We start from the raw sequence: 18,323 nt of genomic DNA, 5'->3' as shown, positions 1-18,323 counted from the left end.
GAGCGGGCCGAATGGGGCGCCGAGCCGGGCCGAATGGAGCCGAGCGGGCCGAATGGGGCGCCGAGCGGGGCCGAATGGGGGGCCGAGCGGGGCCGAATGGGGGGCCGAGCGGGGCCGAATGGGGGGCCGAGCGGGGCCGAATGCGGCCGAGCGGGGAGTCGAGCCGGGGCCGAATGGGGCCGAGCGGGGGCCGAGTGGGACGGGCACCCAGCGGGCGCGGGGCGGGCAGCGAGGCGGGATGACAGGCCCGAGTTGGGACAGGTCTCAAAAAAGGGCCCAGAATGGAGAGGGAAAACAGAATTCCCGGGAGCCAAAGGCTGGGAAAAAGGTGCAACTGAATTTCTAGCACCAACTAAGACAAGAGATTAGTACGAAACCTTGTTCCCCAACCAATATTTTTTCCTTCAGATTATGAGGAAATAACCTTATCTAATGGGAGAAATAGCCCAAAATATGAGTGTTTTCCAACAGAGATGGACAGATTTGAAAACCCTATAGCAGTGCAGCCCATAGAATATGTCAAAAAAAGGCTTTCAAACCAGTGAGAACTTAACCCCTATCTCTGGAGAAGTCCAGGAGCAGCCTTATTGTCAAGAAAAAAAATAGAAAAAAAAGTTGTATTTTCATACACAAATTCTGCATTATTTATTCACAGAAACAACTGCCCAAGCTAGTCCAGTAAAGGAAAAGGTTAACTGGAATTCAGTCAAGATATCTGAAAAAGCTTTCCGCCCCCACCAACTATTCCACACATATTCCAGGCAAAGAAATGCGAGTGAATAAAATATTTGCCGACTTGTGGGAAGAGGCCACCTGCGTTCAGGGATATCTTCCCCCTTAACCTTATCAGCAAACGGGCACTAAGCAAACTTTGATGAAAAAGAAAAGAAATGATAACCACATCATCTGCTGCCTCAAGTGACACTGTGAGGACGTGTCGGCAGAGTTTTGTTACATGTTTCTGCTACACCCAAAGGGCCGTTCGCTGCTGCTGCTTAAATCCTAGGGAAATATAAAGGCAAATAGCTCCATATGGGATATTAATAACGTTCATGTATTTAAGGAACTGCCAGCTGAGCAGGCTCGCAGGGAGGTCTACAGTTTACTAGGACTCCCAATAAACTATAAACCTACTGAAGGTGATGGCATGTGCTTAAGGGAGGCTTGAGCTCTTTGACACATTAAAGAGTTAAACAAAGCAACTTTATCTAAAAGCTGGTTCAACTTTGCTACCGAGTTTTCACAGACAGAAGCAAGGCGCAATAAAGTTACTTCCTCAAAGGCATAGATGTGCCTGCCTGCCATTTTTACAAGGACACGTGCAAGACTTGTATATTTTAGCCAAGTGCCTCTGCTCAAGCTCTGGAAGCAAATGAAAGGAATTTTATCTTCAAATGTGTTGTGCGTTCCTAAGGAGTTCATTAGTATGGAAACAAAAAAAGCAACAACATAAATACTGAAAGAACTGACGCTGAGAAGCCTGACTGCCACAAATACTCTTTTGCTATCTTCTTTCATTCCTCTGTGAAGAGGTATTTTCAGCACGACTCACATGAGGCCAGGAGAGAATCCCCTCAGTGCTCACACACACACACACACACACACACACAAACCCTGAGAGATTTTCTTCCAAGTCCTGAGATTTTCTTCCCATCTCTAGACAGAGATTTAGACATTTCTGCACACAGTAGAAAATCTGCATGCAGAGAAGCAGTTGCCACAATATTCTCTGCTTCATGCAGCTTCCGCTGGATCCCCTTCATTTACTTACGTGGATTTCCAGAAATTTAAGTGAATCCATAGATCTCCTGAATTTTCACTTACCAAGACCGTCACGGAGCACGTACTTAGCTCCTTAATTGCCTTTTCCAACTCCTTGGCACATCTGAGGGCATCTCACAGGCCCCTCTATCTAGGAAAACATTAGATTAACACATAGAACAGCGCCTTGGCTCGTGGCTCCTACTGTCAAGCACTATGTGAAAAGAGCAACATTCAGGAGATAAAAAAAGCAAATCTCCACCACGAGGTCTCCAATGGCAAGCGGCAAGCCACGAGAGTTGTCTGGGATAAACACTGAACCCCTTTGAGAATAAGACTGTGCAGATAAGACTGTGCAGATGAAGAGCTAAAGCTGGGTACAGCGAGGGGTCTTCTCTTTCGTGCAGAAGCAGCAGATGGCAACTAAGAGCCTGAGAGGATTCACAAGAGAATCAGACAATTACGTGGATGAGAATAACGGTAATTAAATATTAGATGCGAAGCAGCAGCAGTCAATAGGGCTACAAAACATGCAGTCGCAAACAGGGAGAGAAAAGGGGTCTAGAAGAACTTGCCCCTGCCCGCTACCTGCTTGCCCCACGCCTCCTTGCAGGGCTTCTCCCCGTGGCCCTGACACGAGGCACTCGGCAAAGCGGAGATGATTCACAGGAAAACATGATGGATAAAACAAACGGTGGACAAATCTAGCTGGTCTTTTTTGCCCAATTTCTGTCAATTTAGCGTGATTTGGCTTGTCTATATAGCAAACGGTACCGCTGCTCTCTAGCAGAACCTAGCCAGGCCTTGGTTCTTAAATCGAAGCAATCAGCTTTATAAGGGCAAGGATAAATCCATTCTGAACAGGCTGATTTCTCAAGTTAACAGCAGTTTTAAGATCAGCATTAGTACAGGGACGAGGAATACACAAAACCTCCTGCTTGCTGCTGTTCTTTAATGCACTTTGCAAGACCGATGCCAAGAATAAGAGTGAAAACAAAAACAAAACAAAAAAAAACCATTGTGAAACTAAGATAAGCCCTGAGGAAGACTAGAAGACTTGAGTGTATTTTTCATTTGAACATTTCTAACTATAGAAGTTTCTTTGACATACAGAAATCACCCACTCAACTTGTGAGAAGACAGGAGGACCAGCAAAGCAGCAGAGCCCCAAAGTGAGAAAGAAATCAGATGATTATATTCAGACATGGCAGGTGCTGACAGTGCGTTCTGAGCTTGCCCTGACTTGGATCTCCTTTTCCTATCCAACCTATTCTTTACATATACATATACACATACACATATACATATAAGTGTGACTGAGCTAGCTATACCCAAGTACCCCCTTCCTTACCAGTCCGCACCAGCCTTCCCGAGTCCCTAGCTGTCAATTCCAACCTTTCCCATCTCTCCTTTGGCCTCCTTATGTTCTGAGTAAGCCCTTCAAGCACAATGTATTCCTGAGGGCAACTTTCTGAACAACGGGCACCTCATGCTGCCCATGTCCTACAAATTACGGTAATTCATTAAACCAGTTCACTCCTCAGACAGATGCAGTCCCCAGACGGATGCCATCACATCCTAAAGTTCTCTGAAGGAGAGAAATATTCCTTTAGCAGGACTGATTTCCTAGCAACAGTACAACTACCTTATTACCAGCTATTCAATAGGTAACAGCCTATGGAAGAGCTGTAAAATACAACGTTCAGTATTACCTCTGTATCCTGGGAAATTTCATGTCTAATTTCAGACAGTGGAGGTAAAATGTGAATTTAGTGCTAAGTGCTGTCTCGAAGCTGCTTTTGCCAACATTACCTAAGTGCTGATTGTGTGAGACGCCCTCTTCTTTCCTTCATTTTAAGTTAGGATTGGAAGCATTAGCCAGTTGTTCAGGAGCGGTGTTTAACGGGGGTACAATTTTGGCAGCAACCTTTGCATTGCCCTAACTCCAAGTAAAATCCCAAATGTTGAATCTCTCGCGCTCAGAGAGAAGTTGGGGAAAGCAAGGGTGCCCTCCCCACCAAAATGCTCAAAATGCCTTTTGTGCCCCGCGGTGCCGATGAAAGGCAGCACGCGGTGCTGGTTTGCTGGGCCTCACACGCGGGAATCGCTGCGTCAGCTCCCGTCAACCCTCCCTTTGATCTTGATTCAGTTAGTTGCCGGTGGCAGCTGATTCAGAGGAAACTTCAAGAAACCCTCAAAGAGCTATTTTTGGAACCAATAACTGCTCCGGCAATAACCCTGCTCCCTGGCTACGCACGAGCCCTTGGTTTGTGCTCTGCTGCACTGTCACTCCGTCAAGGATTTCACTCGGCCAACCTTGCTCCTCCAAGTGCTCTGTGAGCCCAAGGGAAAGGGGCAGCTTTATGGTACAAACGTGCTCCTGCTGCCCCAATCTCATCCCTGGAAACATCTCCTCTGCCAGGCCTTCTCCTAACAGTGGGATATCACTCATGGGGATCACAACATCACACACACACACACAAACACACACACAAAAACACACCCACACACCCCACAACAGGGAATGGGTACCAGGACGCGCTGCTCACTGCGAGGCAGGGATCTACAACAGAGGCTCCAGAGCAGAGTGTGTATCATCAAGGAGAGGAATTATGTGGCTCTCCTCCTTCAAGAGCCTCGTTTGTAAAAGCCGAACCAGCCGAGATTTCTCCTGCCACCTTAACTCGCTCCACCTGAAATTCATTTGACACACTGCAAGCTGTTAAGAAAAATATCCATTAAAATTGTCTTACCTGCACTTGGCATGGGGTGGTAACTTCCTGCAGAGAAACACCCGTGGTACCCAGCTCACAGAGAGCACTAATAACCACCCCAGGTTAGAGCTACAGCAGCGTTTTTCTCTCCTTACCAGAAATAAGAGAAACTCAGCAAGTCCTAAAATAACAACTGGCTTCAGTGTGTGCCCCCTCTCCTCTTTAGCATATTCATAAAGAGCCAGGTCCAAGCTGCTGTGTGTGGATGTATGGAAAGTAGGGGACACGACAGCAAGGGTAAGCCCATGAACCACTTCCCACACTGTCTGCAGGACTAACATTCAAGAGGATGGATGCAAATGAACAGCCAGATGCTCCTTGCTTTATCTCTGAAATCTTGCAGAAGTTAAAGCTGAACTGGTCTGGGGACAGGTCATAGTTTTGCTATGTTTGTAAGAAGCACAAAACAAAATTGGAGAAGGCAAACACTCAGAGTCCAGCATCTCTGATTTCTAAGAAATCTTAATTTGAAAGCGAGCTTCATGATTTTGAGGACAAGCAGATGACATTGCTTTTAAGAGGGATACTGGCAAAACGCCACTTCCCACGGTGTCACGGACACAGGGAGGCAGCTAAGCCCTTCCCAGCCCTTGTTCTCTCCACTTAGCTGATTCTTCCCGCTTCCCCTCCTGATATCGTTTTTTCCCCTTTCCTTCTTTTATCCTATCTTTCCCTTTCCTTCTTTCACCCTATGTTTCCAGGAAGGAAACGTCCAGAAACCCAAGTTCCTTCATCCCTCTCACCTTGCACCCCTCGGGCGGCCGCAGATGCCCACATAGCCGCCCGGGCCGTCCCCTTCGTGCTGCCCCTCGTGGTTCATCCTGCAGTCAAACAAGCCTGGGTAGCAGGTGGCTGCTCTTCCTCAAGGCTCACGCTGGATGACCCGTTCCCATGCAGGGGCCCTGACTCGGTGTTTGCAAGTTCCACTGCTCTCTCCTGGATTCCGGTACATTTGTACTGGGTTCCTGTAGATTTGTACTGGGGTGAGAAGCAAGCCCAGGCTGTTCTTCTCCTTTCCGATACGCACAAGAGGGCCTGTGCTCGGGTTATTCCCTGATGCCTAAAGAGCCTTTTTGAGCACGGGACGAGAGAGGGGCTGCCAAGCAGACCCGGGAGCTCGGTCGGAGCAGCAGCACAGGCGAGTGCCGGGATCCCATGGCAGAGCCGCTTCCCAGAGCCCCAGCCCGTGGGAAAGCACCTGCCACCCCCTGCCCAGCAGCATCGCCAACACCGGCCCAGGCAGCCCCACAAGCCCCAACTAACCCGGCACGGCCTGGGTGCCAGGCTCCGGCTCAGACCCTTCCTCGCTCGCCTGCTCGGGCACCTCTCTGCTAACCGACCTGTGCAGTTCAATGCTCTATTTACCTGCCAGGGCCTTTTTTACATCTAAAGTTTACGCTGCAACTTTACCTCCGGAAAGTTTATATGGCAAAAGGGAACCCTGTGTCAAATCCCTCTTTGGGGTGGCTTTCAATTACGTGAAAGGAACAGCATTTTAAGTCAGTTCTCATATAACACAGCTTGGCTGGGAGGATTCTTGGTGTGTTAGCCTGTGAACTGGTCTCTGGAGGAATACTGACTTAATGCTCTGGAACCCAACTAAAGTGGACCACTTGGATGTAATAAAAGCAATCTACTTTAAACGAATTAATACTCCATGCCTTTCTTCTCATTAACTGTTTACACAATGAAATGAACAGCCTGGCTCGCAGCCTCTTCCACGGGAGGTTAGTGTAAGATGCCTGGCTTGCGCAACGCGCTCGAACTCCTGCTGCGCAGAACCCGACGCTCCCCGTGCGTTTTCTGAATGAGCAACAAGCACTAGATATTTTAACCTAAACGCAGAGCTCAAATGATTTCTTTTCTGGGCTCAGTTTAACACATAGCTGATTATGGAGCAGTTTATCTTCAGCTGTCCTGGTCCTACAAGAGACCAAGTTGCACCCGACAGCCCTGACTGCAGAGGCAAAACTGCATGTTCGTCTCCAGCCTTGACCCAAAGGAGCCTTCGCCCTCAAGCACTTTGGCTGTCTGTCAGATCAAAAGACATCCCACCTCCTGCCCAGCTGCTTTCCACCTAAAAGTAGATAGAGAAATCCATTTCAAATTGTTTAACTCCATTTTAAGATTTTCCATCTTCCTAGCTTTAAAGTTCCTACTCTCTTTTGAAGGACACAGCTCTGTTGCACTGTTTCATGCTGAACGATGGAGTGAGAAGCAGAAAGCAAGAGATCCTTCACTGTGTTAGTATCTTTTAAAACCTCCACATGTATTTCTCCACAGAACTTCTCCCTAAACGTTTCTCACAGTTAGCATCAGTTGTGGCCTGTGTTTCATAGTCTCTCCCCCCTCCCATAAACTTAAGGAATTTCTTTAGAAAAAGCAAGGTATGCACTGCACCATTTGGCTTATAGCTACCAAATTATTTTACCTTCTTGCTCTCTTCCAGGGGAAATGCTGCTGTTAGGCAGAACACCAGCAGAGGGAAGTAATGCTTCTGCCTGCAGCGCCGTTTCTGCTCTCCCTGTTACATAAACACTCAGCTCCATCCGCGTGACCTTTGGGAAACACGCTTACCTGGAGAGATGCTTCTGCCAGGCAGGTGCTCGGGAACAGAGATCGCTTTCTGCAAGGAGCCCCCTCCAAGTAGGGAACGTTTCCTAGCTGCGCCCCAGGCCCAGCAACACTGACCTTTGCAGCTGTAAGGGCTGCTTCGAGGCGCTACATCCAGGTGGGAACTTCAGTCCAGAGCAGCAAAGGAGGTGACTCCTGTTACCCTGGTTTGGAGCAACGCAGTGCAACAAAGCTCTCTGGTCATTAGGTTTGAGATTTGCATGTGTGTAGCTGTGTGCCTGCGTGTGGTGACACATATCAGCGCTGTACAGCTGTCACTTGTACCTACCTGTGCCTAATTGCCCTGGTTTCACAATGCGGATTCAGCTGGCAGGGTTCGGTTCCGGAACGCTAAAGGCATCACGTGCAACGCGCTGCCCTCGGCCTCTGGAACCGAGCTTGCTTCCCGCGTGCTTCCCGTGCTCAGAGCGGCACTCCAAACCCGTGGGGGCTCTGCAGCAAACGCAGGAGCTGCCACAACGATGCATTCATCTGTGTCGTGAAATGTCCCAGGGTGGAGACGACGGGATGTCCCGCTTGCTTCCCAAATTACTGCTGGCCTCACCGCAGCTGTTCCACCAAGGGGCAACCCGTGTTCCCGCATAACCCTGCGTGACATTAGGTACCCCTCTCCAGGCCCCAATTAGCTGACCAGGCAGCGCTCGGCACCAGAGTGAGTACAGAGCCCTTGACCTGCAACGGGAGGCCCTTTACAACAACACAAAGAGAAGAGCTAAATATGAAAACTACAAAGCTAACCCACGTACCCACTCATCCTTCACCTGCAAATCCTCGGCACCAGGAGCTTGAGCCCTGCTCCCCATAAGCAAGATGAGCACCTCACTGAATCTCAAGACAACTTTTCTGTGCCATCTGCACCTATGAAGCTAAAGACACCTATTATAGGAAAAAGTCAGGATCTCTGTCAGGTGGAAAACGGCACCATCAGCATTTAAAACACAACTTTTATCATGTTCCATCTTCAGAACTGGCTCATCCTTCTGAAAGCATCCAGGGACCAGCAGAGCCCCTGGTGACTGCACAGCGAGCAGAGCAATCTTGGCAAGGAATCTCCAGCAGACTCGAGGTTTCTCTGACTCTTGTCACCAGAGCAGAGCGTGTCTGACCACACAGGTCTCCTTCTCTCCCCTCCACGGCCACGCAGCTGCCGCAGGTGTTAGAGAGCCACCATTTGGGTTGGTCTCCATCAGCAATCGTTTCCCTTCCGTTTCCATGAAACCACAGCCCAGTAATGCAACACAAAGACCTCTCCAAGCAGCTGTCAGCAGCTGCCGAGGGATACACATGGGCACCTGTGTATGGGCTGCTTTATGCTGCCCCCCACCCTACAATTACACGTATTCCGGCCAGGGAAACAGGCGTGTCCGCAGCCAGCACCACTGTCCAAAGGATGTTGCTGGTGAGCAGGGAAACACGGATCATCTGTTAGTCGAGGAACAAGCAGAAAGTTCCCAAACTTGGTTGTGTGCAGACGAATCAGGCAGCTGTGCTAGCATGAGGTATTGATTCCCTTGTTGTATAGCCCCTGAAGAGGTTATACCAATTCAGGAGAGCTTTTATGACCTCTTGGCCTCTCGGTTAGTCGTCATCCGAGGTGGACCCCGGGTGTAAACGGGTTTAGTGGGCTGGGATTAACTCCATGCTTTGTTCCTAGAGATTTCTCTTCACTTCTGAACTCCACCAGAATGCTTACTCTAATTTATTACCTGCCCTCGGCTTATTATTCCACTTAACATACTCAAATTTATCCTAAACGTAGGTTAACAAAGATTCACTGTAACAACACCAAAATATTTGCCCCAGTGCAGCTTCAGGTCTCAACCATTGCCTGGAATTTCATATATTATTCTGTAGCATGATGGCTTTTTAGTGACAACTTCTCCTTAGGTCAAAAAGATTCCAAGTACTCAGAAGGCACCGTATTTTCTAAACAATGAACCCTTTAAAATCATTAAACCGTCAATATCTCCTGACTCTTTAAAATAACAATTAATCCAAGACTTGAGTTTACCCGAGCTTTGGTTGCCAAATGAAAATGGACAGCAGACAGCTGCAGAAAAAAATGCACCTGACGAGTGAAAAAAACCAGATCCATTCCATTAGTCGGAAAATAGTATCACGAACAGAACTATTTTTGCACTTACAAACGCTTCTGCAAATGCTCTCGAGCCCAGTGCCATGAGAGGGCAGGGCAGCAAATGGATCTGATCTTAAGGAGCCTCAGGAAATACTCTTGCAATCGCCTTGTGTGAGTTTTCCTATTCTTTTTTCTCTTCTCCAGTATCTAGACTGAGCATGAGCTGAAAAGGAGCCTGACCCAACCCCCTGGACTTAGAAGCAAGGATTTCCATGGACTCCCTTAGCCTCCAATCAGGCCCTAAAGCCACTTTTGCCTTTACGCGTCTGGAAAATAGGAGCAAATTTGAAAAACAGGATTTGAATGTTTGTTCCTTGCCCACAATCGAGTAATTAACTCCCCAAGTTAAGTAAACAGCGGGCTGAATCGTGCTAATACAAACTCCTTTGTAGGCGGCCAGTGTGACAGAGCAGACCCTCCAGCTTGGGCCACATCTACAGGAGCGACCTCCACCAGGGCAGACCATGGACTACGACCTGCACAGGAAGAGGACAGTCGAGTCTGTCTTCCAGTCCAGCAGCTGCCACGTGTAGGTGCTCCAGGCCTCAGACACCGACACCTAAATGCATTAAGGAGTATCCAAACACAGCATGGGTAACAGAGCCCGACACCCCCACTGCTTTTCCAGTTATCCAGCTGAAATCCATTCTCAAAAATGACCAAGGTGCCCAGTCTCAAAGCAGTTGAGTTTAAGAACACGGACTGAGGATCCCTAATGCCGCAGTTCCCTGTATTACAAAATGAGGAATGTAGCAGAGGGCCAAGGCAGGATCACTGGAGCCAGCCCACCAAAATCACTGCCAAAGCTGCAGCTGTGTTCAGGAAATACCTGAACTGAGAGTGGCCCTAAGGGAAACATAACCGTGTCCAAGATGTTTATTAAGGCACATCAACCTATTTTCTCTGAGTCCCCAAGGCAATAAAGGAGCTGCAACTGCAGGCCCTCGTGCACGTAAATAATTCGGTTCCCCTAGATCTTGCCTTAGAGCTCCCAGAGAAGGAGCCAGAAAGATAACTGAAAAGATGAACTAGAAAAGTCTTTTGTTTCCTAGCGCATAACGGAGCAGTGCAAAAGGCTTTGGTGTCTAAGGCCTGAGTTACAGCTCTATTTCTCAGATTCTTCTTTCTACTAATTTGGATATGAGGGATGGGGCTTGGACTCATTTTACTGTTACATGGGTCTTACTGAGCTCTTCTCTGCCAAGGAAACACATCTGGAAAACATAACCCAGAACGATGCATCATCTGCAATCACTGTGAATCCGGAACACACTCAAAACACTATTCACAGGCTGCAAAGACTCCCCACGTTTTGTGTCCTCATTTCTGTTCTTTCTTTCGTGCTCGAAACGCTGCAGACAGGACCCTCTGGAAGCAGCTTTGCTCCCGAGGCGTTTACCCTACGAGTTGCAAGAGCCTGGAGCGACCGTTCGCCCGGACACGCTCATACGTCGCATCTTCTCCCTGCGGCCGGCCGGGACCGTGGAGAAGGGGGCGATGCCGCCCAAGGAAGGTACCGCCTGCTTCCCGGAGCAGCACAGGACCCTTCCGAGGAGCAGCCCGTGCAGCAGGGCCGGACGTGTCGCACAAGACACCTGAGGTGTCACATTCGAGAAAGGGAAGGGCAGCCAGGCTCGGCTCCGCTCTCTAAAGGAGCAGGCGATCCATCTATCCCGTCAGCCTTCCATTTCTGGGGAATTTCCTTCCTAACTACTAAATCACCAGCTGCTCCTATGGGGCAGTGTTCAAGCCAGGATAACTGACTTGGAGCTGGGCAAGTTTCCAGCTCAAAGCTCCTACCACAAGGACTTAAAGGAGCTCTTCCCATCTTCAGCTGTCATTATTGCAAGAGCAAAAAGTAATCCCACATCACCTCATAAAGCATTGTCTTCATCTTGTGCCTGAACTTTTAGAAAGCACAGGCTTTTCACAGAAAAACAAATAGTTTTAACTCATGAGAGCAGCAGCTCCTCCAAAGAATTTCAGATCCCCCATCACTCTTACCAGGATTAATGGAGTCAGACTCCAGGATATAAATGCAAGTAGCTGTATTGCATCCCACAGAGTTCAAAACGCAGCTTTCAGGTGAAATGAGCTGAATGTGGACAGCACTGCTCTAAATCAGTTTCTTCCCTGGAATGAGCACTTCAACCTTATTGACTAAAAATAATGCATCTCCTTGAGCCTATTTGCATGTTTTTATGAACATAAAGAGAAAAACTTGTTTGCAATGTTAAGCTGCCAATTAGAATCTCATTTGAGCAGGTTGACTTTTTCTCTCTTTTTTTTCCTTAAAGCTATAGAAGCTGAACGGATTTCTGAATTGAAAAGATTAGCCAGGATTGAATTCCAGAAGGAGCTTGCCCAGCAAACGGCATCCGATCTACGAGCAGCAGCAAAGGGTGCGAGACGGCCCCAGCCCCGCTCCCAACTTAAGCTCAGCCCCAATCCTTGAAGGCCTCTCTCCAGCAGCACCAGAGCCCCGGCCAGGCTAGGCCCCAGCTCACCTGGAGGCGCCGACATTCAGCAGCATCGCACAGACTTGGCCTTGACTTCTACCCTGCTCTGCATGGAGACGCTGGAACCTGCGACCTCGGCTTCTTAACGTTTTCCCACACAATACTCGACACACACAGTTGCTTGAAAGATTAAGGCAGGAGCTAGGAGCTTTAGCAAGAAATAAACGTTGCTCTCAGACCAGCTCCTTCCCAGGCGTTGTGTTTTTGTTATAACCGCTTGGCACACTTACCTTGCGGATGCTTCTCTTACAAGAATAAATCAATACATGGTAAAGGAACCAACCTGAGGTCCACACGGAAGGGCTGAAGTTAGAAGGGACCCATGGAGATCATCTGGACAATGTCACTTGTTCACAAAATTATCATAAAAAGATAAAAATCAAATACAATGTTACGTGCATCCAGATAAAGTGAGCAAATTGACTTACTTCAAGCATGATTTCCTTAATGCAAATCCCTTCCTACTCAAGTGATTTGTCTTTGGTCAAATACTTCTTTCACACTAGTGTAAGTGCAAAACATTTTTATTATTTCCTAGGAATTAATTAGAGCTGAGGAGCTACGTCAGTGCAGCTGCCATGGTGCTATGTTGAATGCTTTCCTTATACCTCTGTTTTTTAACGACACGAAACTACTGGCAGAAGCAGCAGCGTTTTCCTAGGCTTGTTGTCCTCTTCCTTACATCACAACTGTAATTAGCAGGATCTAAAGCACAGCCTGGACACGCTAGGAGAAGCCACAGCAGCAACATGTATTCAGCAACTTTCACCTCTTCTAACATCGTGGAAAAAGGCAGTGACAGAGACTCTTCCAGCTCTGTACCTGTCTCTCAACGTCTCATTTCCAGAACAGTTTCAAAGGGGAGAATTAAAAATATACAGGAAACCATGGGCTGCTCTAGCCATCCACGTGCACGCATGGGCCAGGACAGAGGTGGGAAGTGGAACGGGCCAGGAAAAAGAGACTGCAGCTTTGCAGCAGTTTCACCTGCACTGCTGAATGTGACACTGATTAAAAACCCTGAATTAAATGGATATGGCCTTACCCTGTGGTTTCGTTTATTGTAGCTGGACCTGCACTCTGCTCATACCACAACTGCTACAGTTGTACAGGACTCCTAACCCTTCACCACTCATAGCCAGAGCATTTTCAAACCCATGGCTGTTTGAGCAGGTATTACAGACCAGCTACACGAGCAATTTACTTCCTTGACAAGTATTAAAATAACAGTGGAGAAAGCAACCCCATCACAAAGTGCATGGGCAGGAGCTTTTCTGCTTTATCCTCCTGCTCCGAGAGGCTCCTGCCCGCTTGGTCAGCGCATCTAGGGTGGATGAGAATCCTGCTCTAAGCCAAACCAGTTCTGACCTCAGTGGTTTGGCACAAATGCCTCACAGAGCTGGAACTCCATTCAGGCTCTGTTACTGAAGCTTCAAGTTCAAGCTGTGTCAACATTTCAAGACAAAAGACTTGAAGAGCTTCAAGTTTCAACTGGTCTTTAGTGGGAAAAAAAAAAAGTGTCTTCTCTGACTTTACTCCTTGATTAGAGAGTGCATCCAACTCCTTAAGGAATTCCTAGGAAGCCAGTTACTACACTCTGCAGTTGTTATTACCCATCCGTCCCTTGCAATGCGCTGCTTAGCTGGAGGCAGAATCACAGCGACCATCACAGACTAATCACATATATTACAAAAGAAATGGGAAAGCAGAATGCCTAAACTCCAAACATATCTTCTGTGATTAAGTCTATAAACTAAGCTTTTTGTTTGTTTGCAAAATAGGCTCCTGGAAAAAGTAGCTGCAAGACCAAAGACTAATCTCAGTATTGTGGGATTCACTTATTATCAAAGGCAAAAGCAACGTTCTAGGAGTAGGAGGAAGCTGAAGGAGACAGGAGAATAGCGAGAAAGGCACGGGGAGGTATCTGAATCTCTTCTGCCTTGGGCACACACCTAGTGCAGGTATTTGGAAGGGCGTTATTTGTCAGAGATCCTTAGAAGCACAAACAGAAGTACCTGAGTCACAGTGAAGGGCAGTACAACGACTGTACCGTGTGAGAGTGACAGCAGCAGTACCAGGAGACGGAGACAGGAGGCCAGTCTGGCCATCACAGGCCCCTTTTAATTGCCCAGGCCAGGGCCTGGGCTTGTCTTCAGGCACTATATGGTAGACTTGTGCAGCTGTATGCAGTTTGTAGGTAGACTTAGAGCAGCAGCAAAGCTTGTTGCTTAGAACAGCAGCAAGTCCTTGCATCTTTACCCCTCTGGGTCTGTTCTGACTTGTCTAGCAGGGGATGCCACAGCCAACAAATCCAGACTTGCAGCTTGGTAACAACTCACCCTTCTTGAACGTTAGCTGAGCAGAGCCCACTCATCCAGCCTGTAATAAACGCGTTTGTTCACTAAGGCTATCGAAGGATTTTGTTAAAGTAACCACATCCGGTTAATGATCCACAAGATATTAACCATGAATAGGCTTTGCTTGCATAGGAACAAGTTTGGGAGACCAAGAGAGAGCCAACTATTTCGCATACAGTGGGCACTGAGGGCAATGGGAAACAGAGGGCACTGAGGAAGGCTTAGCTGCCTTCCTCCAAAACGACCATCAGAAGGCAGATAACGACCACCTAGAAACAGCCGGCGCAAGCACATTCCGACTGAGCAACATCAACAACMCACAGCGCAGACTCAACGGAACCTTCGGAAAAAACACCAAAGGCRGRACCTGGAYTCAATATAAATACCAAGACTTTGGGGACTTGGTTGGGGCCTGAGAATGATTACCTCCAGGCCGCCCCAGCGCTGTCACCCTTTGTATCCAGCTTACTTTAATAAAATGTAGATGAGAAATTGGCTCGCCTCATTTATGACAAGCCCAACTTGGTCCTGGGCTCTTGGGCTTCTGCCTTGCCCCAGGTATTAGAGACAAGACACCATTACGTCTATTAAGAATGGGTTTGCTTAGGTCATTGGCACTGAAAAGACACAATCCCAGACCACGTTAGCATACTCAAAGGGCCGAGCTGCTTGGGTTTCTAGCGGGGAAGTATTTCTGAACGTGGAGAACGTCAGAAGAACCTACAGACACGAGCACTTTACTGCCTCTAAGTCACCTTTTCCTCCAGCCTCCTAAGCTTTGGCTACACCACTGTCCTGCATCGGTCACCCCCTGCATCGCCACCCCGGCCCAGCTGCTCCATTGCTCTGCGCTTTGCAAGGCCCATTCAAGCTGGCTTAGGCACACGAGAGAAGTCCCTACAAATTCACTACAGTGCAGCTCTCCCCACAGAAAGACTTCCCCCATTTCCACTTTTTCCTTGCCCTCCTGGGTCTCACCTCATTACAGCGACAACTGTTGCCACTGCAGATTTAGGATCAAGGAAAGCATCCCTTAGCCAAAGCAAGCTTTTCGATCATTGCCAAGTATTTTTTTCCCCCTCCAAGTAGCCATTAAGCTAGGTTTAAAAGGAGGCAGGTCATACAGGAACGAGCTGCTTAGAAGCATTCAGGTAACAAGAGCGATTAACCTTCAAAACAGTCTCCAAGGAGCAACTGGTATGACTTCTTTGTAGGCTGCTGCTCTGCTCTTGCATGGGCAAAGAGCATCAATAAAAAACCCCACACAGTCTAGTGAAACTCATGGCACAGGGCTACAGCAAAGCATATATGCTCCTGCTGGCCAATTCTGACTGGAAGGAAAAAGGAGCCATTCTCTCCTTTTTAAGAGGTTTCCCAGCTGACCTCCTGTAGACAAGGGGTCAGAATGGGGGTCAATAGTATATCTAAACACTAGCAGAGCAAGTGTCTCATAATAAATATGTCTATTTATTCACTAAGAGCACGCTCACCTTGATGGCCTTGTAATTCAAGAAACTGAAAAGGTTGCTTTCAGAGTTTGCTTGTTTCTAACTTTTGGGGAGATAAGATTAGGTCAAGCTAGTTGACTCCAGCTTTTCTATGCCCATCATCAAAAGGAGAGAAGGTGCTATACAGCGCAGGACCTCTGGGCTAATTATCCTCTCAGATAAATACACCAGGTAAATTTGACCTTGAGCAAGCTGAAGAGCACCTATCCAACCAGGCCATACCATAGATGTTCATATTTGTTTGGATACAAAGCAAATGCTGGGGGAGCCTCATGCTGAGCTAAGCTCTGCACAGGCTGTTCTCTGCTGCAAAATGTTTGCACAACTCCAAGCTGGACTCTGCATTCTGCACTATGCCAAAATCAGGTCCTGGTTGGACAGTTTTGTTTGTCATGAAACTCTTAATGAAAGAATTTAACTGTCTTTATCTTAACATCTAAATTTTTTAAAAAAATTTCTAAAGAGTAGACAAATACAAATTCCTTGCATTCACTATTAATGTTAAAGAAATAGCAGTAAAGTATCAACAGACTCTGATTACTTACTTTGCCTGTTGACAACTGTCGCTCTGAACATCTGCTCTCTTCTCTTTCAAGCTCCTTCACGCAGAGGTGCCGTGACATGACTAGTGATTCTGCCTCTGCTTCTCTATCTATCCAGAATTCCTTTGCCTTCACCAAACTACACTGCTCTGAATATGGCATAACTTTTCAGCTGTGCTGGCACACTAGAGGGAATATCAAAACAGACTTGCTGTGATTTGTTGCTATAAAATATAAATAAGATAGTATTAATGTGACAAGTGAAAAAAGTTCTTTTCCTTTTATGAGTCAGGCTATTTCCACCTTGAACACTATGAAATGAGGATGACTGAGAGTATCAGTTTTGGGACAGTAGCAGACTGCAGGCTAATATTTTGAGGAACGTTTAATCTTGAGAATCAAAAGCCTCTGAACTTCTTTCTTCCATTGAAATGCAGAATGCTACAAAATCTCCACTTATGTGAGACTCCTGAGCGCACAAGTCAGAGCAAGGTGGGAGCTTCAGCTCTGGAAGGGACATGAAAGCCCTCCTGTCAGCTGGGCCAGGAGCACTGCTCAAACCCAGGAGCGGTCCTGGGCTGCTTCGTTACAATTAATGGTTCCTATACAGCATAACATGGAGATTTCCTTTCAGAACAAGTTAAACTGTTGCTAATATTAGCAAAACACTGAGACAGAATCTCATTATCTATCTCCTGCCTGAATCTGCTTAATTGACTGATTTAAGCAGAGGACATGACATGACTCACGTGTCATCTCGTGGCCACAGCATCTCAATACAAACACACCAGTGAAAAACACGATTCAGGCCCAATTCTGCCCCAAAATAGGGAGGGAATAGTAAATACCCTCCTCTTTCCATACCAGAGTAGAAGCTCTCCTGAAAGGAACTCAAAGTCCTGTAGCTTTTCTCCAATCAACACAGTAGCACAGAAGGACACACAAAATTCAAGATACCCAGGCCCTTGTGTAGCAAATCATCAGATGCACAGCCAGAGTAGTGAAGGATGCCTTGTGAGGCCAGAAAAATCAGTCACAAGGACACAAAAATACCCAGACCCTCCGAGCAATACATTTTAAGTGTATTTTTATTTACAGAGTAGAGATGCCTAATCAGTTATAAGTTTAGACACCTAATAATTCATCTTTTTTTTTCTGTAAAAGTATATAAATATATATATGAAACTCTACCAAGTAAACTGCAGTACTTACAGTAAACATTCACTATCTTTCTTATACTAATAGGCATCTTTTAAAATGTAAACACATCTTGTAAAATGCAAATACTGTTTTAAAAGATACCCTCTATAAAATATCTCTAACGGTACTGAAATGCTAAAAAAATTCTGTGCCATAAACAAGCTTTAAAAATATACTAATAAAAGGTTTTTGCAATAAAGTTTGCCAGGATAAAATACTGCTTTGTATCCTCGCGCCCAATCCCATAAGAAACGTACCCAAAGCAGTTGCAGGACTGCAGGAGACATTAGAAGATTTTTTTTTAATTTATTTTTTTTAATTAAAATATTTTTATTTCAGTACTTTATCACAGGTTAAGAAAGCTGCAAAAAATGCAACTTAATTAAATATTATTTACTGTTATACAAAGTCTCACATAGGAGTCCATTGGCTGAAGATAATAGTGGTACTGTATGAGTTAGACCTTTTGCATACACTCCATATATTCCATAGACTAGATACCTTCACTGGAACGATGGATAGACTGCATAGCAAAGACACGTGACAGCAATTGAAGATAAGGACTGGATAGTATTTGGCAGAACAATTGCAACATGCAGGAACCTCTCCACTGCCTCACTTCCTTATTTTAAAAGGAGTTCAGGATCAGGATTTTATTTGTCTCTCTGTTGTTCTTCAGCTTGGAGGTGATTCAGGACATACAGGACAACTTGATAGCAGAAAATGTACTGATCCTGCAAGGGAAAGGAAACCACAGGGCACCTTAAACCAAAGGTTACACTTACTAAGCGACTCACTCTCATCTCTTTTTCACAGGTGTACAGCACTTGGCTTCAATACTGTTTTGAAAGTTAAAACCAAATACACAATGCAAAAGTGTACAACTTCAGT

At 46.7% G+C, this 18,323-nt stretch overlaps 2 protein-coding genes across 6 annotated transcripts in view; both read right to left on the bottom strand.

The window, feature by feature from the left end:
- Positions 1–16,267, bottom strand: part of AFF1 (AF4/FMR2 family member 1) — an 80,542-nt gene extending 64,275 nt beyond the window's left edge. Inside the window, exon 1 of the mRNA XM_026041285.1 lies at positions 16,236–16,267. The gene's annotated coding sequence lies outside the window, so the exon portion shown is untranslated. The remainder of the gene's footprint in view (positions 1–16,235) is intronic.
- A 1,594-nt stretch (positions 16,268–17,861) lies between these two features.
- PTPN13 (protein tyrosine phosphatase, non-receptor type 13) overlaps positions 17,862–18,323 on the bottom strand; it is an 87,322-nt gene continuing 86,860 nt past the window's right edge. For all 5 annotated transcript variants that reach the window (XM_026041295.1, XM_026041297.1, XM_026041298.1 and 2 more), the window contains exon 48: positions 17,862–18,166. In XM_026041295.1, coding sequence (XP_025897080.1) covers positions 18,086–18,166 — 81 coding nt within the window. In that variant the 3' untranslated portion in view covers positions 17,862–18,085. The remainder of the gene's footprint in view (positions 18,167–18,323) is intronic.

Source organism: Nothoprocta perdicaria, unplaced genomic scaffold, assembly GCF_003342845.1.
Source record: "Nothoprocta perdicaria isolate Ctin4 unplaced genomic scaffold, notPer1 scaffold_281, whole genome shotgun sequence".
Taxonomy (NCBI): Eukaryota; Metazoa; Chordata; class Aves; order Tinamiformes; family Tinamidae; genus Nothoprocta; species Nothoprocta perdicaria.
The sequence above is the reverse complement of the archived record's forward strand: the minus strand, read 5'-3'. Positions and strand labels throughout refer to the sequence as shown.